General features: G+C 36.5%; 1 protein-coding gene across 2 annotated transcripts in view; it reads left to right on the top strand.

The window, feature by feature from the left end:
- The window catches only part of DENND4A (DENN domain containing 4A), a 52,328-nt gene extending 39,194 nt beyond the window's left edge, over nt 1–13,134 (top strand). For both annotated transcript variants that reach the window (XM_035554724.2, XM_035554725.2), the window contains 11 exons: nt 835–1,928; nt 2,861–3,071; nt 4,082–4,176; nt 4,666–4,841; nt 4,946–5,092; nt 5,565–5,775; nt 6,028–6,282; nt 6,780–6,897; nt 7,615–7,777; nt 8,996–9,060; nt 9,317–13,134. In XM_035554724.2, coding sequence (XP_035410617.1) covers nt 835–1,928; nt 2,861–3,071; nt 4,082–4,176; nt 4,666–4,841; nt 4,946–5,092; nt 5,565–5,775; nt 6,028–6,282; nt 6,780–6,897; nt 7,615–7,777; nt 8,996–9,060; nt 9,317–9,453 — 2,672 coding nt within the window. In that variant the 3' untranslated portion in view covers nt 9,454–13,134. The remainder of the gene's footprint in view (nt 1–834; nt 1,929–2,860; nt 3,072–4,081; nt 4,177–4,665; nt 4,842–4,945; nt 5,093–5,564; nt 5,776–6,027; nt 6,283–6,779; nt 6,898–7,614; nt 7,778–8,995; nt 9,061–9,316) is intronic.
- Nucleotides 13,135–13,575: the final 441 nt, after the last annotated feature.

Raw genomic sequence — 13,575 nt, 5'->3', positions numbered from 1 at the left:
GACCTCTATGTAGCATGCCTTGAGGTCTTTTGTCCACGTAACTTGCAATATTTTATGGGTGTAACAGCAATGGCCAATAATATTTGTGTGAGTGAGTTTAGGTTAGAGGCTGCATATGCTATTTCAAGATATCTAAATAGTCTGCATTTCCAGATTTATTTCTCTCGTTTTTCTTTTTGCTATATTTTACGTCTGCTTACAAAATCCTGAGTCTTCTGTTTTGTTCTTATAAACTCCAGCAGCTCGTAATTCTTTCAGGATGGAGAAGAGGCTTCTGTGCAGTATAGTTAAAAGAAACTTTTAATTACTTTCACGAGTAACAAGTGATGTCAAATCTTGCTATTATAATACTGTTGTCTGGGCTTGAAATACTGTAATGTTGTCCTTTAAATTCTGTGTCCTTACGCCCTGACAAAACAACAGAAATTTCTGTGACAAGAGCTCCTGTTGTAGGATCTCTTTCTAATACATCGGGTTAGAAAGTGTTGCTTTTTTTCTGTTTCCGAGATATCTTTGCTATCCTTAGCTTTCAAACCTCTTAATAATGGAGTACTTCTCCAAAAGAACTGTATTGACTCCCTTTTAAATGCGTTTTATCATCTGACCATTTGATGGGCAAGTAATGCAGAGGTTAGTTTTTTAAGCTTAGTTTTTTTTAAAAAGCTATGATCATGGTCGTCTCAACTTTTTGATCACTAGTACAATACATAGCAAATTTCATCTCTTAGTATTGTAATCTGTTTGAAAGATGAAGCAGACTTGCATTCTTTTATAACTTTGTTTAGTTTTCTTGCATAGCAAGAAGTAAAGTACCTTATTTCATCTGTTTTCCAGGGAGTTCTGCAGGATTGCTGTTTACATCATCTTTTGAGGATGCCAATGAAGCAGAAGTTATAAAAAGTAAATCCTTAAGAAAGAGACATAAAAGTGCGGTAGAACCTGACTTGAGGGAGATACCATGGGAAAGCAGGAACCGCAATCTGAGTGGAGATGGCTTAGTGGGACTCATGATCAATAGAATAAATCAGGAAGCAAACCCTGGAGAAATAGTTGAAAAACTAGGAGCTGATGCCAAAATCCTATCTAGTGCATTACAGAAAAGCATAAGGCCAAAAACTCTTAATATCAGAACTTCCTCTTTAGGATCTAAGAGAGAGAGTCTGGAGAAAGAATCTAGTGATGAAGATGCAGCTTTTGATTGCAGTTTTACAGATAAAACAGAGTCTCCAGTTATCTTCGATTTGGAAGACTTGGATGTTGAACCTGAAACATCTACAACAGTGAAGTCCTCCAGTGAAAAACCTAAAAGACTGCAACGAAAGAGCAGCTTTCCAGTAAAGCCAGTTGAAAAGACAGATGTTGAGACTGGATTTGATCCACTGTCCCTGCTAGTTGCTGAGACAGAACAGCAGAAAGAGGATGAGGAAGAGGATGATGATAGAAGTGTTTCAACCCCATCTGCAAGGCGAGATTTAGCTGAAGAAATAGTCATGTATATGAACAACATGAGCAGTCCTTTGTCAAGTCGTGCCCCAAGCATTGAATTGCAAAAACCCTTTGATGATAGAAGTGCTAATAAAAAGAGCCCAACAGTCATCCACCCTTGTAGGAGGTCCAGCCTTCCCCCAAACTCCCCAAGGCCTTCCAGTCTTACCAAATCCAAGAGTTATCACATGAAAACTGAAGAAAAGCCGAGAGATAGGCTTTGGTCCTCGCCAGCATATTCGCCAAACAGTCCAGCGAAGGAACATCCACAGGAAGCAACTAGTGCATTAACACTTGTGTCTTCACCATCATTCAACCTGGATACGCTGTTAACACCTAAATTTGATGTTCTAAAAAGCAGCATGTTTTCTGCTGGAAAAGGGGTTGCAGAGAAGGCTAGCAAGTGGTACTCGAAATTTACAATGTATGCTGCATCCTCCAAGGTAATTTTTTGTCATTATTCCTTGTTTTAGGTACTGTGGAAAACAAAACCAAAATTTTTTACAAAGATTTTTCTTTTATTTATATTTAATCACTGGTTCCTATGTGGTGAATCCCCGGTTTGAATGACATGCATGCTGGTAAACAATTTAAATTGTTGTAATCATGTTTGAATTGCTAGGGCCTTAATTTTATTGTCCTGAATGTAACAGTGATTCTATAGAAAGCATCAATGGATTCTCTTTAAAGTAGTTGCATATTGTAGAAGTTTTGGCCTTGCATGGGTTTAGAGTATATTTAATGGAAGAACGTAAGTATGCTGTAGTGTGTTGTCAGGGTGGAGAAGACTGTGTTCTGTCTTCTTTTTTGTCAGGACCCTTACTTAACTAAATAAAAAGTACTAAAATGAACAATAAAGTTTAAGCCTTTACAGCTTTTGTGAGAGAAGGGAAAAGTGCTGAGGTCATTTGGTTAGAATGTTTTTTCCTGTGATCAGCTCAAACCAAAACTCATCCATTCCTAAACCTTGAGAATGGAAACAGATGCAGTTTGCTGTTGGTGTTACCACCATATGGTCTTGATGTGGTTAAAACCAATTGGAGAATAATTAAAGAGTCAATGATGTCTTGTCTATTCTATATGTGTTCCTACAACTGCTCTGATAGCAATCAGGAAAAAGTTGTAGGGTTAAAATGTTTGTCTTCTAACAGAAAGATCTAAATGAAAAATCTTTACAAAAAGAACCCTTATGTAGCTATTTAGGTGAATGAAACTCACCTTGTTTCATGTTGGTTCTGCATACAGGTCTGAGCTGGGTGACTTTCCAAGGAGGTAAATTCATGCCTTGAACTTACTGACGCAAGGAAAGTTGCCTCTTATTTTCGGAAATATTTTTGTTTTCCTTTTCTCAGTGGAATTTGCTTTCTTGTCTCAGGATCAAAATTCAGACCGAGCAAGTGTTTCATCTCTTGGAGCTCTAGATTCAGAATCTACTTCGTTAACTGATGAAGATGTCTGCAATGACTTTGAAAGTGCTTCTCCTCAGGAGAATACCACGTCAGAAATTAAGGGAATTGGCCTAAGCAGGACAAGCCTAGAAAGCTCAGCTTCCCACGATGGCTCATCAAAGCAATTTGACCAGTGTGGTAAGAGACAGCTTTCGTGTTGCATTCATTGATCTGAACAAAATATTTATATTTTTAGAAGTTCTTTCATAATTCTTGGGTTGGGATCATCTTAGACAATAATCCTTTATGTGGGGGGAAAAACGCATTTTTTTTTTCCTTTTCCTACTTGCAAACTCTTATTCATGCAGATAGATCCGTACCTATGGATATTTTTATTGTAGAAACTTGTTTTGGCTGTTATTTCTTGTGGAATAGCTTGCAGAGTAACGTCCTGTGCCTAAATAAGTTTCTGGGTGAGGCACTTTGGACCCTTCAGTATTCACCTAATCATCATGTTTTCTGGAAGTTGTCATTGAGGCTGATTTTCAACCAGATTTTGACTGTATTATTTCTAATCTGTGCTGAAGGATTGGTAGACTTGTATCAATTTCTGTACTAATGTCATGAACTACAGTGTTTTAAGCTCATGATGAAAAGAAGGTCTGTTTAAATTCTTCTACTTAGCACCTGTAAGAGTTTGTCTAGGTTTGGCTCCCCACTCTGTGGCATGTGGAGGAACTGGAGAGGGGCAGCAGAGGTTGCCATGATGAGTAGGATTTAGGAGCATCCTGAGGCTGAAAGGGGCCGGGTTCATTTAGAGTGGCAAAAGAGGAGGCTCAGGGAGATGTGCAGTCACAAGCAGCACCTCTTACCCTTCCTTACTTTTTGTCCGGACAGAAAGTGTGGATACGAATTACTTGATCTGTAAAAGTTGTTTCCAAGCTGCCAACTGTTGGAAAAGAAGAAAACTGGACATATGGAAATTCTGTGTTGGTAGATTGCATTTTCACTGGTGTTGGTGCTGGGCAGATGGCAGCCTCACACTCCAGCTTTGCAATTCTTTCTATCTGAAGTGCATCTGATTTGCTGCATCTTCCATCACACATTTTTTAACTGCAGAACTGTTTGACCAGAAAGACAGTTTACTGTAATTGCATATTCTGGATAATTAATACTTTGGTTTCCTTTTTTTTTTTTCTTGTTAATAGGTTCTCTTTCCAAGTTTCCTTTACCTGACAAATCTGAACTGATATCTTCTTGCAGTACCAGTAGTACCAGTGTGTTTCAGAACTACGCTATGGAGGTACAGGATGATTTACTGATATTTAATTGATACACTAAAAGCTTATGTCTTGAAATGTAAAATCTAAATCTCAATTTAAAGTTCAAGGTCAAAACTAACCCACTGGAAGATAAGTATTTCTGTAACACAGTAGTTTTTGGTGTATTTCATGAGCATAGGTACTGATGCCAGTCTATTTGTTACAAATAAGCCAGGACCTTCCAAATTTATTTTTGCATTTAATATGTTTTCCAGACAGTGTTCATTCCAGTCATTTTCCATATATGCCTGCTATTACAACTTGGATTTAAGATTTAATTAATTATTTTGGATTTAACTGTTCCAACCTAAGCAATAAAATGAACGTGTGGCCAAACTTGTATATAGGTGGTGAGCAATATTCATCTAAGGGCAAAGTTTTTTTGCCTATAGTTGTGTTTAAGTGCTTTGTAAAAGAAAAGTAATTTTGAGAATGTGTAATGGTGGAATTCTGTTATCTGTTGTATGCAGGTCCTTATCTCAAGCTGTTCGAGATGCCGAACTTGTGATTGTTTGGTTCATGATGAAGAAATTATGGCAGGTTGGACAGCAGATGATTCAAATCTCAATACTACATGTCCTTTCTGTGGCAATTTATTTCTGCCCTTTTTAAGCATAGAAATCAGAGATCTTCGGCGACCTGGAAGGTAATAACGCATTATTTGAATTTTCCTCAGTTTTGAATGTTCATTTTTGTGATGTTTTTTGTAGTTTTTGTAAAGATAATGTTGAGCTTTTGTTTTCCACACAGGTATTTTCTGAAGTCCAGCCCATCTACAGAAAACATTCAGTTCCCATCACTTTCTTCAAATCAAAGTGGGAAGTTCTGTAACACGGCAGCTACTGTTGGCCTTGCTACCTCTCTGATGTCTGTTCAAGAGGATTTAAATTCAGATAGGTAAACATGCATATTCTGGTTCTATTTATGTAGAAATTACTTTATTCTTTGTGGATGTGCACTTATTCCTTATTAAATTTCATAAGATACTTAGGTTCTCTGAAGAGAAGTTGATTTAAGAGGGGATCTCCTTACTGCCTCTTCCTTACCTCTAAATTGGCCGCATCGTGCTCTTTTCAACATGGTGTTCAGCTTCATCCATGATACAGAAATTCATATAGACACCTGTAATTCCGCAAGTTTTGTGAACTCTTTTAGGACGTTTGTGTCCATTACCAGTGCAAGGGGGGATAAAACTTTCTCTGTAGCATGAGCGTGGTGGCTGACAAGGTAGAATTTGTGGTGTCAGGTCATTTATTTAGTCAGGTCCGTTCCATGGGACTTCTAGTTTCTTTCTGCCTGTTCGTGTACAAGTTTGAGCACTCAGAGAAAAACGAAATGCTGACATTCTTAACTTTTTATTTTCCCCTAGCAAATCTAAGCAGCATGACAGTATTTGTGCCAGAAGTATCCAGATCCCCTCAGGAAGAAGACAAAATGTCTCTGGGTCAGAATGTACAAGTCACCCTGTAGCAAGGAGCATCAGTACTTTCGGTCCATTGGAAGAGGATGAGAAGGAAAACCAGAAGATCAGCCATATCATTCCTACTGGTAGCCTGCCTGCTACTTTGCAAGGACCAACAGTGTGTAGTTTTTCTACCTTAAATGTCACTGTTTCAAGCGTGCAATAAATTCAAAAAAATGTGAAAACATTAATTAGGAAAACAGAATTAACTACCCAGAGTTACCAGAAACAGTAGATTGTATTACTTATACTAAGATTTGTTGCTTTTAGATCTTGGTATCTCCCATAGGAAGCAAAAGTATTCGTAAGATATTATAAAGATAGTTAAATTCCAATTAACAGCACTTTTTTCTGTTTTTTTTTATCATAGGATTCCTTGGGCCTAGAATGGCGCTTACCTAGTCCTGATCCTATAACGGTTCCTTACCTCAGTCCTCTAGTGGTATGGAAAGAGCTTGAGAGCTTACTCGAAAATGAAGGAGATCATGCAATAACAGTGGCGGACTTTGTAGACCATCATCCCATTGTGTTCTGGAATTTGGTGTGGTATTTCAGACGCTTGGACTTGCCTAGCAACTTACCAGGATTAATTCTTTCTTCTGAGCACTGTAATAAAAACTCAAAGGTATGGAATCCGATAAGAAATCATTAGTTATTTCAATAACTCTCAGGAATGTGTCATACAACATATTGGGCCCAGTCCTGAACTGATAAAGAATGTGTCAACTGCAGGGAAATAGCATAAATCCAGAATTTGGGCTCAGCAGTACTTGTGTGGGGTAAGTGTTTAGCTCTTACTAGTCACACTGTGGTTTGTATCTTCAGTTACAAAGACACCACGTTTCTGATTGGTTTTATTGTGGCTTGATGGCAAGTTGAGCAGTAGGAGGAGGAGAAGGAGGTTATGATTTTAGAAGTGTAGGAGGATGCACAAAATACTTGCTACATGTCACTGACATTCTGTTCAGTTTTGGCTTTCTCTGTAAACAACCTGGTTTTACAGCAGTTGAACATTAAAAGCTTTTTGCCATGAGACCTGTAGATTTGAAGATATATTTTAAATATGAAAGTTTTCATTACTTTGTAATAAAATACCTTTTATGTATGCATTCTCCTGTTCAGATTCCACGAAACTGTATGTCAGAGGACAGTAAATATGTTCTTATTCAGATGCTATGGGACAATATGAAATTGCATCAGGATCCAAGGCAGCCTCTGTATATTTTGTGGAATGCTCAGAGTAAGCTTTGTTTCTTGTGGTTTCTTTTTTTGGTGCAGTTTTTATCGTTGTTCTAGGTTGTTTTCTGTGTTAGAATAACTTTTGTTTTGAGCAACTGAAGAATGTGTTTTGAAAAAAAAATTTTTTTTTGTTGATAGATCACACGAGATACATGACCGATTTTTGATCATACTACTTTTTGTCTTGCAGGTCAAAATCGCACTCTTTTGTTTGAGAGTGAGTGTTAAGTTTGGTGTTGCTATTGTGACATGTTTTGGGAGGGAGGGTGGCTGTATGCTTAGCAGTAAAGTGCTTGAACAAATTTCGTTTTCCAGCATATCTGTTTCAAATCATTGACCAGTATTTCCAATGGCTTTTTCATCATTGTGAAGGGGCAAATAAGAGGGAATATGTTTGTGATACACCGAAATTACATTGACAGTTTATCCACTTAGCTTGTTTTCTTATTTTTGGAGTTTGCTTACTGAGGGTTTTGTTGCCACTGTTAGATCATATGCCTGGAAATATGCCTCATGACCCATTACAGATGTTGAGTTTTCTCCTATGTGCTTTTTGTTTCTTTCCATTGATATTATTTTGGTTGGATGCTTACTGTTCTTTGTTCACTACATTATATGCCATTTTTCACAGGTCTGTAGCATCCCACTTTTTTTAACAACTTTTTACTTGTTACACAGAGAATATATTTATTCTTACAGCTTTTCTAATGTTTTTCAGCCCAGAAGTACCCAATGGTCCATTTATTGCAAAAAGATGATGATTCTTTTAATCAGGAAATCCTGAAAAGTATGGTGAAAAGTATTAAGATGAATGATGTGTACGGACCAATGAGCCAAATATTGGAGAGACTGAACAAATGGCCACATGTTAAAAGACAGAGGTAAGAATACAAACATGCCAATCTAGAGCAAGCTTGAACAGCAATAAGGCTGTTGTAATACGAACAATATTTTTATAGTGTTTTTTAACAGAAAGATTCAGTTTTCCAGCAGCATTCTTAAGCTTACCACTCAGTCTGGTAAATATTTTTCTTATTTTTTTCCTCTTCATGCTACAACCGCCTCTGAATGATGGCAAATCAAGTACGGAGTGTGTATATGTGTATTTTGTTACTAAATATAACATACTTACAGATTATATTATAAACTTAAAAAACAAAAGCAAGAAGAAAACCCACATCCCTTATTCCTAGTGTGTATTTGGGGAGTAAGAGGTGTTAAGTTTGCAGTAACAAAAAAGAAGGGGAGCTAAGAAGAGAGGCTAAATCTTGTATTATTTAGCAAATTATTTTCATTAGCAGTGGAATTAGTGAGAATTATTTTTCTATGAATGTCTTTCCTGCCTGGATTTAATTTTTACTTATTGTAGGATACATAGCAGCCTTTTCAACAGCTGGAGCTTTGCCAAGGTGTTTATTTGGTTGTATGCCCTCTTCATGATAATGTAGAAATGCAGGAAAGCAGACTCCTTACCTGTTTGTCACGTTTGGTGGAATTTCTACACAGATAAGCTACTTGTTGGCCTAGGGGAGAGAATGCAGTCACATAGCTTCGTTCCTTTATGAAACCAGGATAAGAATTGTCAAATGTGTGTATATATAAATATATATATGTATGTTTATATAAATATACATATATATATATGATATAAATATAAAAAATATCTTTTAAAAAAAAAAAAGGCTTATGATAGCGTTCCAATTTTGTCCTCTTTTCTTTGAGAGGAAAGACTAATGAGTAGAGTGAATGGCAGGAGGAATTGAACACTTGCTCCTTAAGCTGGTGTTCTTTCAGTTGCGAGTTGAATCACTGGCATGTTGAGTGCTTTTAAGTGCATGCTTCGCTCTGGGGCCTGTTTATAATATCCACTGGTGTGGTGGAAGTTGTCTCAAGGACCTACCACAAGTGATCTCCATATCTCAGGAGTCCAGAGCATTCTCCAGAGGTCAAAGCTGACAACATTTTAGAGGTGATGATAGGGAACGATGTTCAAGGTGCCATTTCTTATTTTTAAATGATTCAATCTCTTCTTAGTGTAGACTTTTTTTTCTGGTGGTATTTAGCATATAAATTGATGCTTTTTTTTTTTTTAATTTCAGGAGCCTTTATAGAGAAATATTATTTCTTTCACTTGTTGCCCTAGGAAGAGATAACATAGATATAGGTAAGTTTTATTACCTGTGTTTATATGAATAATTTATGAATGTATGCAAACTATTTCCAGATCTCTCCCCCCCCCCCCCCCCCCCAAAAATGTATAGTTTAGTTGCGTGTGTAATTCTATAGTAAGTGCTGAATAAAATGACTTTACACTGTGTTGTGTTTTTTTTTTTTTACTGCTGGTAAGCGTACTAGCTGTCGTTACATTTGGGTCATTGTTTCAAGCATGGTACATAAGGGTGGTTTTTCTATTTCTGCAGATGCTTTTGACAGAGAATACAAAATGGCCTATGATCGTCTCACAGCTAATCAAGTGAAGAATACTCATAATTGTGATAGACCACCAAGTACTGGAGTGATGGAATGCAGAAAGATTTTTGGAGAACCATATCTTTAAATATACCTAGATAAAGAGGAGATATCTATGGTGTATACCTGTGTAAAATAACCACTTCAGTCACAAGGAACATCTCAGTCTTCAGTGTTCAAGAACGTATGTACGAGTGTACCGTGGTAGACGGCCTTGGAAAAATTAGGCCTATCTACAGTTGTGGAAATGGACAGAGTGAAACATGGGCCAAATATTATTTCCCTGTCCTTTGCCCTTAGTGCAAATCAATGTATAGAAAGGAAGATTCTAAACAAAATAAGTTTTCTAACTTGGGACAACATATTACAGTTCCCTTATTTAAAAATAAAAAAAAATGATAAAACAGGTGGACAGAAACAATGCACTGAAACTAACATGAGCAAAGCAAATTTTTCGAAATCTATTGTTTACATAGAATATTCATGATGTTATGAAGAGCATACAAAGTTGTATTATACATATTTTAAATTGTTTATAGTAAGTTGATATTTTTTTATTTTTTTTTAATTACTGGAGTGAATTTTAAATGGACTTGCTGAATAAGCAATACAGTGCTTATTTGTTTTGCAGGACACTGCTATTTATAGTAACTTGTCCAGTTACTTTTGAAGAGTGATTTTTTTTTTAAAGCAGAATAGAAGTTGTAAACCTTCACCTAGACAGTACTCTAGATACAGGATTTCTCTCATGCACACATGGAAAACGTGTTACCACAGCAATCAGAAGGAAGGTGTGGTGAATTTCTGTAGAACTCTACTAACAACACAGTGATCTCTGTAAAACAATTCTGTAGGAATATCTTTCTCTCCTGTTTCCCTTGCTCCCCACTCCCCAGTAAAGAGAGAGTCTGTAGCATATTGAAGAGTCCTACAGATGATTTTATGGCATCAATGCATCTCAGCAGTTGATATTTGCTAACGTGACCTCATTACAGATATGATACCAAGCAAATAACAGCATGCAAGAAGTTCTTCATCAAAATGCAGTGTTCAGAGTCTTGGTGGATGTGTTTGAAACACACTAAATATGGCGCATATATAATGCTAATCCAAAGCTTTTAACTACAGTAGATAAAGCAACCTTGCTACAGGGAATATATAGGGAATGTAACTTATTGTGGCATATTGTGAATAGTTAAATGTACTTGGAATGTCTAGTCTTTCTTTGACAGGCAAAACAACTTTTTTTTTTGTGAAGAATAATAATGCTATGTCAGTCCTTGTGGTGGAGTCATGGCTTTTTGAATTATGTTTTCTTGTTTTAGAGATTTCAAAAAAAAAATGCATTCTCCATCACATAGCAACTTCACACCAGAAGGCAGGCTTACAGAGAAAATATCAGAAGTCTTGTATGGAGGTGGGAAAAGAGCCATTGAATTGTATAAAATGCCCTAAACAAATTAAGCTAGGCTTTAACAAATACCTTTTATTTTTTTCTGTAATGGTTCCCCAGTTATAATTTCTTTTAGTAGTTGTTGTTGTAATAATTCTAGATATTTATCTGTTCCTGTAGATTTTGTATCTTGGTCTGCTTACTAGCAGGTGTTTTTTTTAATAAAACATCTTCAGTTTGCAAGTGTGATAATACAGCAATATGTAGGTAGCCTGAAAGGACGTAAACTTTAAAGCTCACATTTACTTTATTAAATGAAATAGTGAGCCTCTTAGCAGCACTACTTCTCATCTAAGCCTCTATGATGGTCTATGTAACTTCTTCCCAGTCCACTCTAAAGTAGTAAGAAGCTGCTGCCCTAGGGAGAACAGACTTAAAATTTGTAGAGCTGAGGTATACACTGGTGCTAATTGCATCTTGAAGTAAATGCAGTCTTGCTGGATACAGCTTTTGTTGGGTAATGAATGCCTCTTCTCTAGCCTGCTGCTAATTATGTAGCTGAGTTTTTGGGGTTGTTTTTTTAAAGTTCCCCCCACTCTGAGGTGGAGCTGGCAATGTTACACTTACCAATGTTTTTCACATTTAATTTATTTTAACAATTTGTGATGCTCTCATTTGTACTGCCACACTTGTAAAGTATTCCTCATGCATGAGCTATAGTTACTTTTTCACCCGGGTACATTATTAACTATCAGTGTAGAGTGAACACGTACCCACTTCATTCTTCCAAGGTATTGTGAAAAATACCAGATTATGTTTTAACATTCATTGTAAATATCTTAGTGTGCATGTATGCTCTGCTCTGTACAGTAGCTACACTGTATTTACCAAGTAAAAGCTGCATACAGTAGTTGCTGTGTATATAAACTCAGACACATTTGTGCTGTGTACAGTGTAGTGCTCCCAGCTCTCTGCAGTTTTGTTTCCCACATCATTTACCACTTGGGGCAGCCGCTGTTTTATAGTACCTTCAAGCCATGAAGGAAAGAAAGCAAATGCTTTTTCCAGAGCTGCTGTGGCGTGTTAGAGGTACTGAGCTATGAAGCAAGCTTTACACACTCTATTTTAGTCTGGCAGAAGCAACTGAGCCTTGTCTCTAACCGCCTCTCATTTACTAGGACATAACGCTGTAACCGTGTGCTAGCACAAGAATAGATGCAACACTTGTAATCACTGCCACCATTCTAGTCCCGACTTAGCTGTAAGTACTTCCAACTGTCTTCGTATTTATAATGCCAAGTTTGCAAATTCATTCAGATATCAACAGTCTGTCAGTATTATCAGAAGAGTATATGCTGTATCATGAACAGGATTTGTGTACACATCATTAAGATAAACAATCTCGCATCCTCAGAGTTGCACTCCTGAAGCATTGCTGATGTTTATTTGGGTGTGCTTTTAAATTAGTATCATGTGGTAGTCCATCAAGTGAAATCATTATACTTAATGAATTGTTTTATAAAGTCTGTTGCAAGTCAGTCCACTGTACAAATATTATAAAAGATGTAGTTGGAATAGTTGTTATACTTTAAGTGGGAAATTTTCCTCATTCATATCACAATAATGTTCAAAACGTAGGTCCTGGGTGTATAATTTTTAAGCATCATACAGTTCAATGTTGAAACAGTTTTCAAATCTCACTGTCCTTTATTAGAAAAGCAATTTGAGTATATTTTCCAGTACCGCACAGATGGATAAATATTTGAGACATATTTTCAATTTAAGATTTTGTATGAACTGAATTTTCTCCTTTTGTGTACTAAATAACGCTTCTGTCAAAAACCTTAAAGGTTTTACATTTGCAGTGCAATATATATTTTGCTTTACTTATGGTTCCACTGGAATAATTATCGGAGATGAAATAGTGAAATGTGAATAGAAATCGTGCTGTTTCTCTGACACTGCTATTTCCCATGTTGAGGTTTGCTGTTGGTACAGTTACAGCCTGATGGATTAGATTTCCACTGACTCGTTAAGCGATTTGTACCCCAAGAAAAAGGCAATTTCTGCATGTAAAATCTTCGTATAACAAATGGGAGATGCAAACAGTAATAATAGAGAAAGGTATTTCTGGAAGTTATCTCATTGCAATTTAAAAATGGTACTTTGTTAGTCTGCAAGCAGCACTTTTTAAATGAATGGTTGTAGATTTGTAAATATGTAATGTTTAAATTTTATTTACCAAAAATACAGTATGTTGGATGTTTGCTTTGGTTTGTAGTTCCTTTAAAATATGCAAGTCAGTGTTCACAATGTTAATTTTTTTTGTCTCATCCAAAAAAGTTTTACAGTGAGTCAATAAAAAGCTTAAAATCCTTCTGGTTACTTTCATTAACACTTTATTAGCTGGATTAGAATGACAGGAATGTCTGCAGCTCAACTACATTGTTAACAACGTCTCTTGTGAGCATACAATAAACCTTTCAGGTTTGTTGATAGTTGATGCTAGTGACATTTTTCATAGTGGTTTGTAGAAGACAGTACTAACAACAAGAGTTAGTGCTGGGAACAATGATCTGTAAATTTCAGAGATCAGTGTCAGGATGAAAACAGAACTCAACTTTTTCCGCTTCCTCTTGTTGTAGTATGTTTGATGCCTGGTTTTAGCTTTCACTAGCAGTAATGTGGTATTCTAACCCAGATCTGCTTGGTTTCTTTAACGTAAGATGTAAGTTTATATAGTATCACACTGTTGGTAGCACTTACCATGAATTTTAGGGATTGTATTGCATCTGATCACAATTTAAAAGAAGCCAT

Source organism: Cygnus atratus, chromosome 11, assembly GCF_013377495.2.
Source record: "Cygnus atratus isolate AKBS03 ecotype Queensland, Australia chromosome 11, CAtr_DNAZoo_HiC_assembly, whole genome shotgun sequence".
In the NCBI taxonomy this organism is placed as follows: Eukaryota; Metazoa; Chordata; class Aves; order Anseriformes; family Anatidae; genus Cygnus; species Cygnus atratus.
Note: the sequence above shows the minus strand (reverse complement) of the source record. Positions and strands in the feature narration are given on the sequence as shown.